This window comes from Rhopilema esculentum, chromosome 12, assembly GCF_057945365.1.
Source record: "Rhopilema esculentum isolate cy_ngs chromosome 12, ASM5794536v1, whole genome shotgun sequence".
NCBI lineage: Eukaryota > Metazoa > Cnidaria > Scyphozoa > Rhizostomeae > Rhizostomatidae > Rhopilema > Rhopilema esculentum.
Window position 1 is genome coordinate 10933108 of NC_142826.1, and position 18024 is coordinate 10951131.

The 18024-nt window shown below is 36.1% G+C and overlaps 1 protein-coding gene across 2 annotated transcripts; it reads right to left on the reverse strand.

Annotated features, from left to right (window-relative positions):
- Positions 1–5: 5 nt before the first annotated feature.
- Positions 6–16936, reverse strand: LOC135681629 (uncharacterized). 2 transcript variants are annotated; one of them, XM_089111687.1, is made up of 18 exons: positions 16755–16936; positions 13097–13442; positions 9571–9650; positions 9447–9485; positions 8974–9051; positions 8481–8602; positions 8074–8167; positions 7641–7719; positions 7393–7466; positions 6747–6803; positions 6166–6240; positions 5487–5543; positions 5087–5118; positions 4792–4846; positions 4386–4450; positions 3856–4052; positions 3032–3094; positions 6–2713 (listed from the first exon to the last, which is right to left on the reverse strand). In XM_089111687.1, exons 2-18 carry the CDS (start codon positions 13380–13382, stop codon positions 945–947), a joined length of 3222 nt encoding a protein of 1073 aa, XP_088967813.1. In that variant the 5' UTR covers positions 13383–13442; positions 16755–16936; the 3' UTR covers positions 6–944. The 2 variants fall into 2 exon arrangements, with proteins under 2 accessions (XP_088967813.1, XP_088967814.1); XM_089111688.1 differs by lacking the exons at positions 13097–13442; positions 16755–16936 and adding an exon at positions 10100–13077.
- Positions 16937–18024: the final 1088 nt, after the last annotated feature.

Consider the following 18024-nt stretch of genomic DNA (forward strand, 5'->3'; position numbering starts at 1 on the left):
AAACGTTTGTAGAGACAGTACATTCCAATTTCTTTCCTACTTTACAATTCAACTCTAAATTGATTCTGGATTCAGTTGAATAAATACTAACACAAATTTGCATTAATATACACGACAAGGTTCCATTCCCCATAACGGGGCACACAATTTAAAAAATGATTTATATTTATAATGAAGGGGCGGTATGGGGGCTAGTAGACAAAAAAGAAATGTGCAATTTCTTAGAAAAATTGCTTGCAGCAGATGGCAAGTATCCAAGAGAGTCCGGTGGCCCACACGTGTAAAGGCGACTTTTCTCTTCACTTGACCTACCTTTTACTGGGTTACTTTCTTAGGTAAAGTACTTACGGGCACCACAGGGGAATAAAATAGTTTTCAAAACTTCTATGAGATGGCATCTTTAAATAGATACTTTGTCATTAAGTGCAAGGGTGTGGCCATTGAAAATATGCAGCATCTGGTAACAAGTTGTGCGGAATGGAACACAATTGAAGTTTCTGTTCCAGTGAAAAGAAAAGTGATACGCAGGTCCCTTACCTTACAATGGTCGAAACATCAGGTTCAACATTCCGCTGCTTGGTTCAAGTTTAAATATTTTCATGTGAAACGTGAAAAACGCTGGTTTGATTACATTTTGCCAGGTTAAAATTAAAATCTTAACAGCAAATGGTCCTTCATCACTCGACAAAAGTTTTAACGCCAGTCTATAGCTGATGCTTTCCATTCAATTTTTCTGTTCATTCAAGTAAGCATTCTTCATGGCATTCCAAACAATGCATTTATTCAAATCTAAAATCGTGGCTGACAATGGACATTTTGCCTACAAAATAACAAACTTTGTCGATACTCAAGGGATACAAGTATTGCACGGAGAGTTGCGCTTGTAGAAACTAGAGTCTAAGACAAACTTCACTGCAAGCAGAGCCGGGAGTCCCTCCTTAGATCTAAGGTGACGATGAGCCAGACTTTGAATTCTTTGAACCACTGAAATAGGACATGAGTCCAAAACCAAATCCACCAAAATCCTCCTGTGCCAAGGCCTTTCCGAACCGGTTAATTCCGCTTTCAACTGATCTCCCGGTCCCCTTGGCGACAGCAGCCCCTACAGTAGCAGCTCCTACAGCACCAGTACCTCCTTCATGCAAACTAGACGGTCTTTTCGCATCAACAGAATTACTTCCACTTGATGAGCCTAAGAAAAAACTGCGTAAGAACCCAGTGGGTTTACTCACTGTGGTTGTAGTTGCAGACGTTGACGAGGTCGTCGTAGTAACTGTTGTTGTTCCGGATGATGACGTCGAGCTTTTCAAATTCATAGAAAAATCTTCAACGCCATAATTATCGAAACTGATGAATGGAGCGAAGCTTGGTGGGGAGCCCGTTGTAGCTTTTATTTCAGTTTGTTTGACAAGGTCAGATAGACTTCCACTGCTGTTTGAGCGTTTCAGCATTCCAAGTCCGGCAAAGGCAGTCTTTTTTGTGTCTGACAACGACGGTAAGTGGGCATTCAAGCTGTTTCGACGAACACGACCACTGCCCTCAGAACTTGTAGCAGGCTGAAAGGAGCCCAACGAAGAAAGGTCGTTTTTATTCAGACTTCTGACATCACCGCTACTCCAAGACCTCGTTAATGCGGGTTTTACACTGGGCTCTTGCGAGTTTGCAGCACTGATGTTGGATGACAATACTGAGGACAATAAAGGAGTTTGTGTGGAACTAACGCCGCTTCTTTGAAGTATGGTGTTCAGAACCCCTGTTGTCGCACGCATTCCTGCAGGCCCCACCACTAATGAGGGTGTAACATCTGCCCTTGAAAGAGCTGCTGATCCTTCACTTTTATTTTTTACTTCTTTATCAACACCAGTTTTAACAGTCGCGTCATTTCTATTTGTCGAAATGCTTGCAGCCCTTTCAACTAATAGTTTCAGCGGTGTTCGAACTGCATCTAGGTCAACCTTTCCTTTGCCCTTATTTGCAGCCAACCTTTCTAAAACCTTATTCAGTTTGGGCATATCTTGGTAATCCTTTCTTGGTGTTGACAAATTGACACGCCCTTGGTTATTTCTGTTCGAAACACTTTCGAGGATTCGCTGTCCCGTTTTCGCCTCGACATTCGCTTTACTCATGGCGTTCGCGAGAATATCAATTGCATTTGCTTTGGCTTTGGCGCTACCGTTTTCCTTGTTCAGCATAGACCTTGCCTCCCGCATAGAAGCTAGCACTGACGAGTTTCGGGTTATAATTGTGCGATCGTGATGGGTCTTAGCAGCCATTCCTAAAGCTTTCAGTCCTACTGAATCCTGTTTAGATCCTTCAGGGTGTCCACTCGTAAACATGGATTCTATCGACTTAGCACTGGCCTGAATTGGGGTTGACTGTTTTTCTTTGCCGCCTTGAGAGACTGGTTGGGTTTCCCTCGCTGCATTGGATCTATCAGCCTTTAATGTCAGGCCAAAGTCATCATTGTCATCATCATCATCATCGTCATCGTCATATTTCTTTCCACCATTGTCAAAGTCTCGCAAATAGGAACTAGAACCTATTTCTGACTGACTTAAAGTTGACGAGCATTCGGCCGATTGCAAATCAATTGGACTAATCTGGAGGTCAGCTTGCCGTTCTGCTTCATTATGCGTTAAAACATTGCCAACATTCAACCCAGCAACTACGTTTTCAGATGCTAAATGCTGCCATTTATGAAGCGTCAAAGAACCTATGGAAAAAACAAAGAGTACAATGCAGTGACCACTAATTATAACTCGTTGGTATGCTATACTTTCGCAATTAGTTAACATTAATTGAAAAATACGGCGTTAGGATAAGCGTGGGATGCTAACCAAAGGTTCCGCAGAAGTTCCAGGATCTAACCTTATTTTATTCGACGAATATTGACTTGAAGGAAAATCTTCTTCTAAAACTTTCTTTACAACAACTATTTTGAGATAACTTTGAAACTTCCTGTGAAGATTGTATACCTTCAACTAAAATTGACAATTATTCACCCGAAAGTTAGAAGAAAACATAAATTTACCTTCTAATGGCTTTACAATTTGTAACTTTTCTGCTGCCAAGAAACCCTTCCTCCTTCGACCATCTAAAATAGATTACGCAGGATTATGAACTCTAAAATTGTTGAGTCCTAAAGAGATTATGTGCATTTCCAGCCTAAAAGCTAAGCCCATTTATCTTTCAAACCTATTGGAGAGAATTTGGCATTATGAATTTTCGCAGTTCCACTGCCGATGTACTTGTTTAAGGATGAGTTCTCGCGATGGTCATAAAGATATTTCTTTCCAGGGTGCAAAAACTGGGAATAAATTGCCTTTGGGTGTGAAAATAGCTCCCTCCCTTAGCATTTTAGAAGTAGTTTGGAGAGCAATTTGCCCTTCACCGTCCAGCTCTGTTTTCTTTTGTAATTTGTATATATGTATTCTAGTATTTTCTTACCTTTTAATCAATTTATGTTTAATTTACTCTTATTGTAAAGTTCGACGCGCCCTCCTGTAAAGCAGCTTTTTTTGCCTGATGGGGCTTCCTTTTAAAAACGATTAAAAGCGAAATGATTTAATTTCAAAACAAAATATTCACAACCTTTTTCTGGCCATGATGCACGCCCAAGAGCAGCTTGGAAGTTTTCGCATTTTAAGAAAGCTTCACTTAAAGTTTTTCGAGGGAATCGGCTTTACAGCCAAACTTACAGAACTATCGTGGTTCTATCTTAACGAAAAAAGAGCTTCGAAAGGTGTTTTCTAGAAAGGTATGAGCTTTCAATTAGTAAGATTCAGAGCTATATTTTAAATGGTCAATCTAAACAAAACTAAATTAAAAAATCAAAACACAAATTTATCGTCTTACCATCGAAATCTTGGCTTCCAATTACAGATCGACTCAATGAGCTAACAGAATGACTATCAGAATCCACGCTTGTCTGTGACTTTAACGACGCTGCCGAGGAGCAATTCCCAGAATTCGATGCAGTGTAGTTGCTGCCCGGCTTCAAGTATTTGTTTGCATTTCTTACTTGCTCCAGAACTCTTGTTGTCTTTTCTCGGCTATCACAGAAATCAACGTAAATGTTTTACAAACTTATTCAATAACTCTATAGGTAATCATTAAACGAATGTTAGCCGGGCTGGGTATCACTTCTTCAATGTTTGTTCAAGTTCCTGGAATCGCGAATGCAAGTAAAAAGAAATAAAAACAGCTTTAGATCCATTTTGATCAAAAAACTTCATAGCCTTTTTGATAAAGGCATGCATGAATATATTGATGATTTATATGACTAAATACTTGTTGCCAAATCAGAAAGGCTCTTCAAATATTGTGGTGGCTACTTCTTCGTTCCTCGCCTGATAAAATATGAAAGAAAAAAGTTAAGAGCATACTTTCTGTCGTGCCAGCTTAGTTCTCGTTTTAACGTCTCTTCGATTTCGCAAGCTAGCGAATCGTGCTATAAATAAAAAATAAAACTTGAATTAAAGAAAATAATTAGATGATGGTCTGTGTTGAAGAAATTTAGGTTCAAAGTTTTGGCTGCTTTTATTTATACAACAGTTGCAATATATTTATCAGTTCCGCCAAGAAAAAGCTAAAAATCCACAAGCTCAAATACAAATTGATAAAGATTATCCGTGACAACCTAATACAGAATATCAATCTGTTCACAGTTTTCTTCGCAAAATCTTCCCCTTTACTAATGAGCAAAGATAGTGCTATAAATCAAAATTGAATGCGAACATGCGGATACAAATATTAGAAAGTGAACTTGGAAAATCTACATTTGAAGATTACCTGAGTTGTCGAAGAAGGTGAATGATCCAAAACCCAAGAGTCGCGCTCCTTCAGTCTAAAGGATAAATTATCATAAGATAAAACCGAAGAAGCGGAGCTTTCCATTTGGACCCTACGAGCTTCAATTTCGTAGATCCAGTTTTAGGTGACGTAATATTAAACGAGCGGCACATGCATAAGTTCAATACAACCACAAAACAGCGCACATAATCTAACAAAAAACAAAATTAACGAGACTAAATCAAGCGGGAGATGAAATGCATACAAAAATAAGTATAAATTACGGTTTACATACTCAACTCTGTCTCGAAGCTGCTTCACCTCATCCTGCAAGATATTGAAATTGATTGTAAACTACGATGCAGAATGAACTACTGAAATAACTCAAACATGAGGTCATTTGCTAGAGTTAGAGTTGAGTAACGATAGAATAGGTGATGATAGAAACGATAAAGAACCAAATATCGAGAAAGTCAGACGAGTCAGCTTGTGAACAACAAATTGCCTTTCTCTAGGATGTCACTATTCAAAAACATTTCCAGTTATCTGAGGTTGACTAGGTGCATTGGTCAGATCGTCCAGCATAGCTAATCTGCGAACAAATGAAATGATCTTGCAACCTCCTTTTGAAATGAAGAGAAATGATGCCAAAAGCAAGACGAAAGCAAGAAGATTATGAATGTGCTAGAACTAACCTGGTTCTCTCTTAGCAGTTCAGAACACTCTTGGAATCTTCGCTGCATGTCGATAAGCTGCAATTTGATTAAGCACGTGATGTTATTTGAAAAAGCTTTTTAACTCGGTGATGTATTCCTACTCCGTGGATGAACTGACTGCTCATAATTGTTTTGATACAAATTGAGAGAATCTCCAATGCAACTCTCGTTTAGGTAAAGTAATCGAAGCCTCACAGAAAGCTGCCAAAATATAAGCTGAGCCTTCCGTTGACTTTTATTCTGAAGTTATTCTAGAGTAACCTGCTGCTAGTATATAGTATGCTGATCTGGTACAAAGCTACATAATTGACAATCACGGCAGTTTTCTTAGTTTAAAACCTTACATCCTACATCTGTTAAGGATATTATGTGCTATTTCATTGGTTTACCAACTTTCCTTTTCTCGTACTCTTTTTTGATTTTGGATTTTTAATTCCTGTCTTTCTAGGACCCATGGTCCGATACTTTTTCCATCCCTATCAAATGCTGGAAAACGGTAGGTCATAAAAGATACATATATTCCAAATATTCTATTGATAGGTATACAGAGTCAAAGCAATGTTAACTAGTTAGAGGCAAAGTCTCAATGAATAGCCTTTAGAATTGTATTTGTTAATGTACAGGATGCCAACTGCAGGCAAGGCAGAAGCGTTCTTACTTGAGATCTTAAAAACTCTTGGCTTTGCTGGGAATCCTCTAGTTGGAATTGCAAATCTTCATTTTCAACCGATAACTAAAAGAAATTCACATGAGAGAAAATAAGAATCCATTAATTGTATAATGAATGGATTTCAAAAACCTACGAGCTTTAGCGGCAAAAGTCAGGGCTTGTTGAGTTCTACTTTTAAGTAAGCAAATAACCAAAAAACTAACTTTTCCCAACACCATGTGCTTTTTACCAGACGAGTCTGAATTTAAAACTTATGCTTCACTACACTACGTTTCCAACACTTCAGTTTTCATACCTATAACTTGCTTCTACTTGGAAACACTGAGTAACAATTAATTGCTTCACTATATGTGAAAAGACGACACATCCGTATTAGCACGACAGCCTGAACAAGAGTCAAATTGTTTCGATTTAACGTAACATCCTCCCAAGTAAAACGCAACTTTCAATATTCGTTCACGCTGTACAGAATAACAGAGTTGCCGAAGAAACATTCAGCCAATAAGCCAATAAATAAAAGTCCAAAATCGACAAAGAAAATTGACAATAAAGATGAAAAGGCATGATACCTGTTTTTGCTTCCTTTGCAATTCCACAACCATTGATATTAGCTCTGTGATTTCTTCCTTTACAAAATAAGATTAAACTGTGTTAATAACGATCGCATAACGACACGAACATTAATAACGATCACGATAACGACACGAACATTAATAACGATCACGATAACGACACGAACAAGAAACAGCGAATGTTTAATTAGGCTCTCGGGCATCAACACAGAATATGCTAGGAAGTCGTTCTATTTTATGGATGCAAAGCTGTACAGCGAATTACCAATCGATCTTAGAAAAACTGAATCTTTTAAGCAATGCGATGGACTGTTAAAGAAGCATTTTAGTTGAAAATTGTGATATTATAAGTATGGAATTTTTAAATGTTGTAATCACTGCTAGGTTTAAATCTTGAGTTTTTTATAGGTATTAATCTTTCTTTTTTTTACAGGACACATATTGATAACAGCATTTTTATATTGAAATGTACATATCCTGTATAAAGATTCGTTATATTATTATATATAATATTATTATTATTACATCAGAGTTGGGTGTTAAGAAATGCTAAATTTCGATAAAAAATTAACAAAGAGTTTAAAAGGCCTTGTTTAAACTATAGAAAGAATAAATGTGAAAGTTGTTTTTTCTGACACATTACCTGTTGAGCGACGTTGTCTTCGAACTTTAGCGCTATTTCATCGGTGAGATGTGTGATTTGTTCTTTTGCAAAAGCTAGAAAGTGATGTAAAATGCAAACAATAATTAATTAATTGTAAAACAGGAACATCTTAGATTGAAGATAGTGAAAGCTGGATCTCCATCTTGCGATAGAAGACATTGCAAGGAAAGGGAGAAAATGAAAAACAGAAATCAAAGTCGTCAACATAACATCTTTCTACCACATACCAAGATGCTTTACGCAATCCACAACCAAATCCTGCTCTTCCTCTTCGGCCTGTATCGCCATGTCTTTCAAATTAAGCGCCTGTAGAAAATAAATATCAACCTATGATTAAGAAATGAAACATTAATGATGTACAACGAGCCTGACGACGCAATCAGTGCAAATTGCTTTTGTAAAAGCAAGACGATCGTTTCACGGAAAAGTAATCAACATAACAACATGGTTCCATTTTCAAAACGTTTCGTACAAAACTGAAAATCAAAGTTCTTTGACAAAACAAAGTCCTGAAAAAAGAACATGTTTACATTTGTAAAGCATATTTCAAACTCAGTTCTGAGTAAGCAACAATAAATACACTCCTGGCTATAAGTGGCAAAATTATATAGAGCTGCATATTTCATCATAATTTAAGACAATAATGAAACAAAATATTACCTCAGTAAGAAGCTCTACATTTTGTTTTTCCAACTGTTTGCATTTGTCTTCCAGCAGCAAAATAGACTCGTCTTTGCAACCAGAATCATTAAAACTGCAAAAAAGAAGAATTGAATTCCAGTCAATACTTTCAAAATCTTAAGAATATACATTTAACATATTGTAAGACTTTGTCAAAAACGAGATGAAAGAATCCAGTGATAGCATAGCAGATAGGAATTTCAAGACGTAATCATGATCACTGTTACAAAAATACAATGGCAGTTATAAAATAAGTGGCTAAATACGCGATATCAAAACAGAAAATAGCTATCAAAATTCTAGCTGCGACCAGTGCAAAAATATTTTGATTGTTTAGTATTGATAAATATTTTTATGTAGAACTTGATCATGAATTCAAAGTATACCTGCTGCCAGAGAATGTTTCTGGATGCAGTGGATCAAATTCTAAATTGGAATCTTCTTCTTCGCGAAGAATGTTGCGAATCAGGTCATTCTTCAGATTTACTTCGTGTTTCATTTGTTCTTTCTAGAACATTAAAGAAATTGACTTCTAGAAAACATTCAAGCGACACTTGGTCAACAGTCAAAGCCAAAGCACTTGGTCTTGGTTAGAATGACGTCACTAAAGCTAAGCTGGCGGTACAAAATGAATTGTCAAACATTTGCAAATAGGTCCTGCAGAAAACAAGGTCACAATGACACTCAAGCAGCTCAGAAAATAAGCAGTGTTTTTATTTTATAACAAAAGATTGTAAAAAACGTGTACAAAATCAAGAGTTTTATGAAACTAAGGATTGATTACCAAACCGGCAGGTTATGCTTTTCAGGATAAAGTCGTTTAAGATTGGTCAGGATTAGCAAAAGAGTTCAAAGAATTGAAGGATAAGTTGCATTCACCTGGTCGGTTACATTGGATATATAGTCCTCCATTGCTTCGATCTTGAGTAACAGGTTCTTGTTTCGATGCAGAAGAGACTAAACAAGAATAAAATTCATCTTCTTGCTGAGTCGGGTTTGCATAAAACCAACGGTATTAAAATGGGTGAACTTTCTTTTATGACTTTTTTGAGTAGCACTATCAAAGGTCAGATAATAGGAAAAAATTCAGCGTTGAGAGTAAGATTTCTTTCAGTTATACGGATCTTTTAGTAACTACGGGCATAATTCAGTTGAATATACTTTATTATGATACAGAAAACTGTATAATACACAAACGTTAGGGAGGCAAGACAATACTGATTAATGCCTTTCATAAATGGCAAGACATGCCTTTCATAAGACCTTTCATAAGACCTTTCATAAATGACAGCCAATTGGAATACCCTATTCATTCCATTTTTTCATATAAGCAAGTTGTCTTAGTTGCTCACCTGGCCAATGCGTGCAGCTAATTCCAAATCTTTTTCTTTCTAAAATGAAGAAACTTTTTTGTGAAAACAAGGAAGCGTTTCGAATAGCCAAAGAACCAATTAAATGCAAGGGTTGAAAAATTACCTCTTGGAGAAGTTCCGATATAACATCAAGGTCATCATGATGGGTTTTTGTCAACAAATTTGCTCTTTCCGCCGTCGAGGCTGAAATCCAAGAAAGAGGGCGTGGTAAAGTTTTGCCATTCATTTTCATCGAAAAAAGGGAATTTGAAATTACAGCTAGAAAGAACTACAACCAGCAAAAGGCTGGCTTAGTGGGACAAGAAGAAAACAAACAAATAAAACTTTGATAACAATTAAACTTGATATGATATCAAACAAAAGGCTTGTGATATCAATTATTGAGCCAGAAAAAAGGAGCAGATATGAAAAAACTTTATTGTGTTACTTGAAGAAGCTGAAGCTTGTCAAAATGAAAAGTAAACAGAAAAAATACAGTAGCAGTCAAGTCAACAAAAACTGCAATCTCGCTACCTTGGCGTTAATACCTCGAGGAATGTAATTGTGACTCGAACAGGTAGGCTAACATCATAACTAGATATCAAAATGGCAATTAATAAACACAAAACTTGATATAAATGAGCGAGGCATACCTAAGGCAAGGATCATTTGAGTAACCTGATCAACTTCATGCTCATTCATGTTGTCAACCATCAAAGAAAAGGCTTCATTGCTCACGCCTATTTTGGATAGCAAATTCTCACAAAAATCCCATTTTGCCATATTATCTGAGTGCTTCTTTCCAGTATTTCACGCTTTAGTGAACGAAAATTATCGAAATAATCCGACTTTGATCAGCATTGCGCTGTGCTGCAATCTTTCATTACCATAGAAATCTTAAAATTGAGGCCTAGACTAGCTGTTGAACATTCTTATTGAGTAGAGTACGATTGTGGCTCAGATGGCATTGTCATGAAATTAACATGATAATATATTCATTAATAATTTACGGGCTAGCTGAGTGTATGCTTAACTCATAAGAACGCAGCCAGATGACCGTGAGTTCGCAAGATAACGAACTATTAAGTTTCATAAACATGGACAAAGTATTTTTAGATTTCACAGTGCAAATTTATAACATTGTCAATATTTCACAAATCCTCTCGTTTGTCGTGTGATCAAAATTCCAGATCTAATGCAACTGCTGATATCAAAATTTGCACTATGGGATTTTTATTATCTTTCCAAAGAAAATGCGATTTTCAGACGTTCTGAGGGGTTTTGATGTGCAGCTGGTTTGTTATTGGTGATCTGCATCAACGACGACATATGCAGCAAGGCAATGTACGTCACTCCTGCAAGTAATTTTAAGATATTTGACAAATGCCAAGTGTTAGATGACCTCTTTGTGAATGACGATTGTATCACTGGATGCAAACCGCTTTAAAAACAGGATAAAACTGGATAAGGTCTATGAAGCAAACAAAGAAGGCACGCAAAAAGCTTTTAGGGATTTGAATAAAACGAACCGATTTTAGATCCCCAGAAGATTTGAATCTAGAACTGTCCCTAGGGAGCGAGGACATCTCTAGTAGTAGCATCACAAAGGAAATTAAGGCTTGAGATTGTACGTCATTTTTGAGGGATGATGAGAAAAGAGCGATGATTCGAAGGATTAGGCAGGAAGAAAGATAGAAAGACCGAGGAAGTGATGAAGCTATAAAACGAAAAAGTCAGGAATTAAAGTTTTACTTTCAGAACAGTCCGAGCAATGGGCGCTTCAAGAGGCTGAGGTAATATCCGTCAAAACTCTGATAAAAATATTCAGCATCATTGCTTCGTCATTCTTAATGAGTTTAGCAGCTGACACCCAAAATATCAAAATACTATGGACTAACCAAACGGCAGCAAGATTCAGCACTGAGCAGATTCAGTTCTGTTTGTTTGGCTTGCCTATTAGAGATGTGGGCTTTTCTTCAATGTTTCCCAAAGAAGTCAATATTACATTTGTTTTCCTTTGCAAAGTGCAAACACCCAGGAAACAAGAGGAAGCTACGGATGTGTGATTAATTACGTTACAGATACGTTGACATTATAATGGATAGACAGTGGCCATTCCAGCTCTATGAAGTTTGAAATCTAAACAATGATGCAGAAATTCCAACCATTAAAAGTAAAATAATGTGAACACGAGTGACAAATTAAATTATATTACTACTTGCTATTCACTTTTTATTGTGTATTTCACTGAAAACTATAAAGGAAACAAAATTAGGCTTCACAGATTAAACAGTGGTCACATCTTGAATTCTTTTAAGGTTACTGCCTCTCCCCCAAGAACATTATTTGAGGTATCTTATAATGATTTTTAGGGTTTGTGGTTTAACTTCAAAAATACTGATTACAGAGAATACTGAAACTATATAAAAGGCAAAGAAAAAGCTGTCACAATGGTTTTCCATGATAGAATGTGGCTCATTTTTATTAAGAATGTACAGATGATTCAGGGTGTAGTAAAGTAACTCATAATATAAAAACAAGGCATCAGAAATTGTTCAAGAATAATGAAAACAGTCGCTCAAACGTGACAACCAACTCACATCACTATAACTGAGGCAACAAAGTTGGCACGCTTGGTCTACTTCACAGATAGAATGAAACCTGTCTTATGTGGTCCAAACACTTTCGAGGCACATTATAGAGACATCCACCAAAAAGGATCCTTACACTGCATTTCCTGTGGGTTTTGCAAGGGACCCGACTGTATTTTTAACTGCATTATGTTTCCAACAATTGTCCTCTTCTAGATATCCACTTCTTCTTATCATTCAGTAATTAATCCTCAGGAGGTGTAAGAATTACCCTGGGTAAACCTGACTTTCCGGTTGACAACATTTGACTCAGCCCTTTATATCAGAACACTTCTTAACTGGCTTCTCATTTTGCCTTTGAAATTAGAATAAGACCACACTTACATTACAGAAAAAAGTACAAAACTTTGTTCTGTGCCTGAAAAAAACAATGATAGGCTTGTGCTTACACCAGGTATCTTGATTCCATGCTAGTTTGAGAACCATTCTGTTCTTTGTAGGTTTCACTAACCAGTGGAATCCTTCCGAAATCATGCTTGTTTTCTCTTATGTAAACAGTTAGGAACAGAACTTTCTTGTTAAGATTGAAATTGGGGCATAATCTAGCATTGGAGTAAAGATTTCTGAAAATGTTGTTGCTTCCCTGCTATGCATGCTTCACATGGAAGTTACATTCTTTTTACATCTGCAAGTGAAAACTGGGTCAGATATGGTTCCATTCCATTCTGTTTCAGCATAGATGTGATGAAAAAAGAGGCATCATGCCTAAACAAAAATGGAGCCAAAGAGTTCCCTTCTTTTTTTTGTAGTGTAAACAAGGTCCAAAATTGCACTTGGAAACAAAGAGCAAAATATATCTATGATTTTTTGAGCAGATATACTGTTACCTGATATTCAGACTTGCAATCTAGTATATTTATTTGAGACTTGGTCATAAATCACCTATTAAAATAACATCCTTAGCAGCCCTTGACCCATCACTGACTTTGGACCAAACAGACAGACACCTTTTGGTTAATAAATAAATCACTGAATACATGAGGTGATAATGATACTTACTGAAATATCTAAGTGTGGCCAATGCTTGCTCTGCAGTAATATCAAACTCAACAGATTCTCCAATATCTTGAAATATCCATTCATTTGAGTCTGGTTCAACACCACTTTCTACATCTGCAGTATCATTGTTCATGTCTGTTCCTGGAACTAATTGGTTCATACACAACTCTGATTCAATGTCATCTACCTCATCACATAGCTCTTTGATTCCATTCCTTCCACCCAGTTCTCCAGAGCATTCAACTGAGGTACCACCTACTGGTGGCTCTTCAAAATAGAATGACATATTCACCCAGTTTCTCAGTTAATGCTCATAACCGCCTTTTGGTCATTTCACATGATGAGGCTAAATAAAAAAATTTTGAAGTAAATATATGGTTAAGCAAAAAGTATACATCGTAGTTCAAGAAAAATTAGTAAACTTTATCCCCATAGTGACTTGCAGTCTAAAGGATAGAGTAAATTAGAAAGAGTATAAAAAACCAAAATACTATTACATACACTGATCTACAAGATGCATTCTAGATGATTCCATAAAATTGGACAAAAAGTACTTATTGGGAAAGTATTATGTTTCTTTGATTTGAAACTTCAAGATTAATATAATTTTGATAGTATAGTTTTTGGCGAATCTGCTTTCCCAACTCTGAAAATTTTCCGAGAACCTTAATCCCCAGTTTTTAATAGTTTTCCCAGCCCTACATTTTTGTCTTTTAGCCAAAAGATTAATTCTTTCCAGTTTTTATTGTTTGATTATATATACTCTATATGTAATTCATTATACTTAGTTCAGCCCATCCTTGGAAAGGCATGCAATCGCGCACTCACACTTTGGCACCGGCCTTGTTTCCGCAAGAATTGTGGTTTCTCACATGCCTTATCCTGGCTATGAGTTACCATCTTAACAGAAAAAATTCTTAGGCCCTGTTTAAACATTAATGTTTTCATTTCATAACATACTTAGTTTCTGAATTAGAAAATCTTTGCCTGTTTAAATGTTACTGTTTAAATGGCTCTGCTCACAAGCAAATGCTGTAGTGCACGAAAACACTATACTGCAAGGGGTTTGCCTGTTTTATTGTCTCCGCACAGCAGCACTTTCATATGATTTCCGAGTCAACCACTAAGAAATGTTTAAATGTAAATTCACAGATTCTCTTTACGAGATTGTCAATATTCTGATTTTATTGATTTTGTCAAACAGTAGATAGATTCAACAGATTCAAGTATGTCAAACAGTGGATTCAAGCAAATAGAAGAAAACTGCTATTGCAATGTCTTTCTGTCGCCATCCTTTTTATTAGCCTGATTATCAAGGTACGTCTCCCAAAATCAAAGATTTGGTTCAGATTGATTTCATTCCACATTACAGCATATTCATTTTGAAAGATGAATTGGATTGTTTTTGTGTTAAAAGCTGATTCAATTTTTGTAAATTTTTTGGAGAGTTTTCAAAACCTCCTGCCTTGTGGCAACACATTGATCCATTGTGTTTGCAAAAAGCTCTATTTTGGAGGATATCAACCTTTGATAGCATTTCAAAACCCTCCATTTTTGTGTTTTTGTGATTTCTAATAAAATCTTTATAATCCATTTGCAAAATAGCTTTGAAAAAAGAAAATGTATAGATACCTTTGAGCAAAATAAATCATTTAAAAATCGGCAAAAAATTCCAATTTTGTACTTTCAATAAATGTTCATAAATACTTCATTATGCTTAAATAGAAATAGCATCCCATTGCACACCTTGATTTGCCAAGGAGTGTGACTGACTACACACATGCCTGCCAATTTATTCCGGGTATGGTCTGGTATTGTCTGATTGATGGCCTGGAGTTCATAATTTCCAAACCTTATGTAATAGTATGGTTAGAAAATTGATAAATAGATTACTTAAATGATAAAAAGTGAAAAATGGAGAAAAAGCTGTAAAATAGAGATTTCAGCAGTTGATAAGCAAAAACTCTTTGAAGCAAACAAAAAACATGAAGGAAAAAGGAAATGTGAAGGAAATAGAGTTATTGCAAATTTGCCTTAAACTTAAAAATTTTCTTTTTTTGAATTTTCATTCTATGTAGAAATGCAAAAATGGAATCTCCTCTAAAAAGGAACATATTGAAATGTGAAATTTCATCATCATAGCTTAAAACTTTCCTGGAACAAACAGGCCAACCTCAGGCATTTTTCCCTTTTGGATTTGCAAACAGTTAGTTTTTATGACAAACTGAGTGAAATGACAAACAATTCAGAAAGCAACCACCTTTGAAAAACCTAGGGTGCTTTTTAGAGGAGAAATGATATACATATAACCAATTCACATCACAGGTATGGGTTTAAAAGCAAGGCAACAATTTACTGTTCTTAGGAGATTTAAATCTAGCTATCAAATAATAAGTGAAAGCCAAAGTCTGGTTCATTAACAGGACAAATTATTTCAATATTACATAACAAAACATATTAAATCCTTAACCACAGTTATCCCAACAGTCAAGGAAGACTGCTAATCAGGTGGCTTGACTACTCAATCTAAGAGGTTCCTAACTCCATCACTTGGGTATGAAAATGATTGCTGACCACTATAAGTTTTCATTAGTGAGATCAGTTGTAGTGTTTTTCAAAATCTTCATACAGCATGTTGAATTTTATGTGGAAATCTTTGACAGGTAATCGGGAGCAAGATCAGTGGCATAGATAGTAAAATTCATAGGAGGGGCGAGAAATTTAGATTTCCCAACAAAAATATATAAGGCATTTTTATTTTTTCTTATATTTGAATATTACATAATAACATCAAATTTGAAATAAAATCAAAGAATAAAATCATTTATTCATAAATCATACAAATTGAGGATTTTTAAGTTTGTGTCGTAGCTTATTGAGAGAGATTGCCAATCTTATTCAGAACAAGGAAAGAATTTCTTATATTCAGCATTAAAATCTTTCCTTTCATAATGCAATACTCGAATAAAATAGACAACCATGTTAAATATAAGAACCAACAATATCAGAAGTTTTCTGAGTTAATAGCGTAAGGTTTACAGAGGGGTTTCTCCCTCTGATCCGCCCCCCCCCCCCCCCACACTACCTACCCCACTGAGCAAGGCAATTTCTCCGTTTGTACACCATGCAAATTTGGAAATAAATTCCAAGGCATCGATTTTTGGGGTCTCATTTCAAATATATAGTCAATAATAACAAACATTTCCAGCTTTAAGCATTATCTAAGCTGACTCTATTAGCCCCGCTCTTGAGGCCCTGTTGATAGGACCCATCTTTAAAAAATAATCCTGCATTTTAAATTAGGGAATACATTACGAAAGCTGTCCGAAAACTTGTTAATAACACCGTCTCCAAATCACATATCTGATTCTTCCTCTGGTCATCCATACATATTGTTTTGTTTAAATGCAATATGCTAACTCTTCTCGTTAGAAAGTTAGTGGCCTTCTCTGAAGGTGTGACGGAGCTTCTCTAACTCGATCCATAAAATTATAAACGACCAACCCAGGTCCCAAACTTGGCCTAGGCAAAACTTACGACGTTTGGAAATATCTGGTAGCGTATTTCCATTTCCAAACCAGCTCCTAGAATTTCTTTATCGACTATGCAGTAACCAAACAACAAAACTACTAATAAGAATACAGTACAACAAACCCACCACGACAGAAAATCAACCTTGTCCAACTGACGACGACATTTTCTCAAATCGCTAACCGATGCTGCCTCGCAGTGACAGCTAAAGACAACATTACAAGTCCAGAATTCTTCAAAAAAATCTTTAGTACTAAGCTCACAAAAAATTAAGAGGCAATGATGAGTGCCGAGATCTATTTAGAAACAGCTCCGATGACTTTGTAACTCTGAATGATATTGATGGTGTAGAGATGATTTTACTGTAAATCGTTTTAACAAACTTTTTTGCCCATAGTTTGGATTTTGATTTGCATGGGTTTTCTACCGTGGCCCACAAGGGCAATACAAAAATGTTTAAACGACTACAAATATTTCGAAACTAGCACAGGAATCTATAACTTGATGCAAAACACTATGATTTTACTCGCCATCGAACTTTACTAAACAACAACAATATTTCCCACTACAAAAATAAATTCCACTACAAAAATAAATTCCACTACAAAAATAATTTCCACTACAAAAACCATTTCCACTACAAATGTTTTTTCACCAGTACAAATGTTTTGGTAGCCAATTTTTGGTATGCTGCGTGTGGCGGAAGAACTAGCCACAGTAATAATGGCCACTGCAAGTGCACGTTATTGTCGTAAGTGTGGTTTCAAAGTTTTATCGTTGGCTTTCAAGATCGTCTTGTATGATACCACTAAAAGAGTATCATAATGCTTCTTCCTCAAGGCCATTGCCTGGATGGTAAATTTCCCTTCCTACCAAATCTTGAAAATAGTTCATCCACCATGTTGTTCGATTGCGTTTATGTTCTTCAAAAAAGGCTTCGCTTCAAAACAATAAGGCAATTTTAGGTGCCAAAAATAAGAAGCAAACTAAGAAACATTAACAACTTAAACGCCAAAATTTGGATGCCAAATAAAGAAACTTTTAGTTTTTAGTGCTGATCCAATTTTTTATTTTTTAAAAAACGTGCAATTCTCTGTCCGAACAAATAACAATAGAAAATTCGAAGAAACTGTGTTCGTGGAGCATACATGCTATGCTACGATGCTCAAAATGCTTGAAGCTGAGATCAAGATTTGTTCAGTACGTTTGGGGAATTAATGGGGGACTAGGCCCTCAGCCCCTTTCCCTGGCAAAAAGAGTTGCTCAACTGTGCCAGCGTGTTCTTGGAACTTTATGCCATATCGTACATGTCTGATATTGGCAACTGTTCAGTTTTTTATAATAACGATAATTTTCATCACAACAAAACCTTGTGTACATAGTTCACGAGAAGGCGT

Excerpts from the sequence above, each read along its gene's own strand:
- LOC135681629 (XM_089111687.1), bottom strand. The coding sequence starts at position 13,382 with ATGTCATTCTATTTTGAAGAGCCACCAGTAGGTGGTACCTCAGTTGAA. Across the intron at positions 9,651-13,096 it reads GGCCACACTTAGATATTTCA|CCTCGACGGCGGAAAGAGCA; the intron begins GTAAGTATCATT and ends CTTGGATTTCAG. Across the intron at positions 3,095-3,855 it reads TGGAAGCCAAGATTTCGATG|ATGGTCGAAGGAGGAAGGGT; the intron begins GTAAGACGATAA and ends AATCTATTTTAG.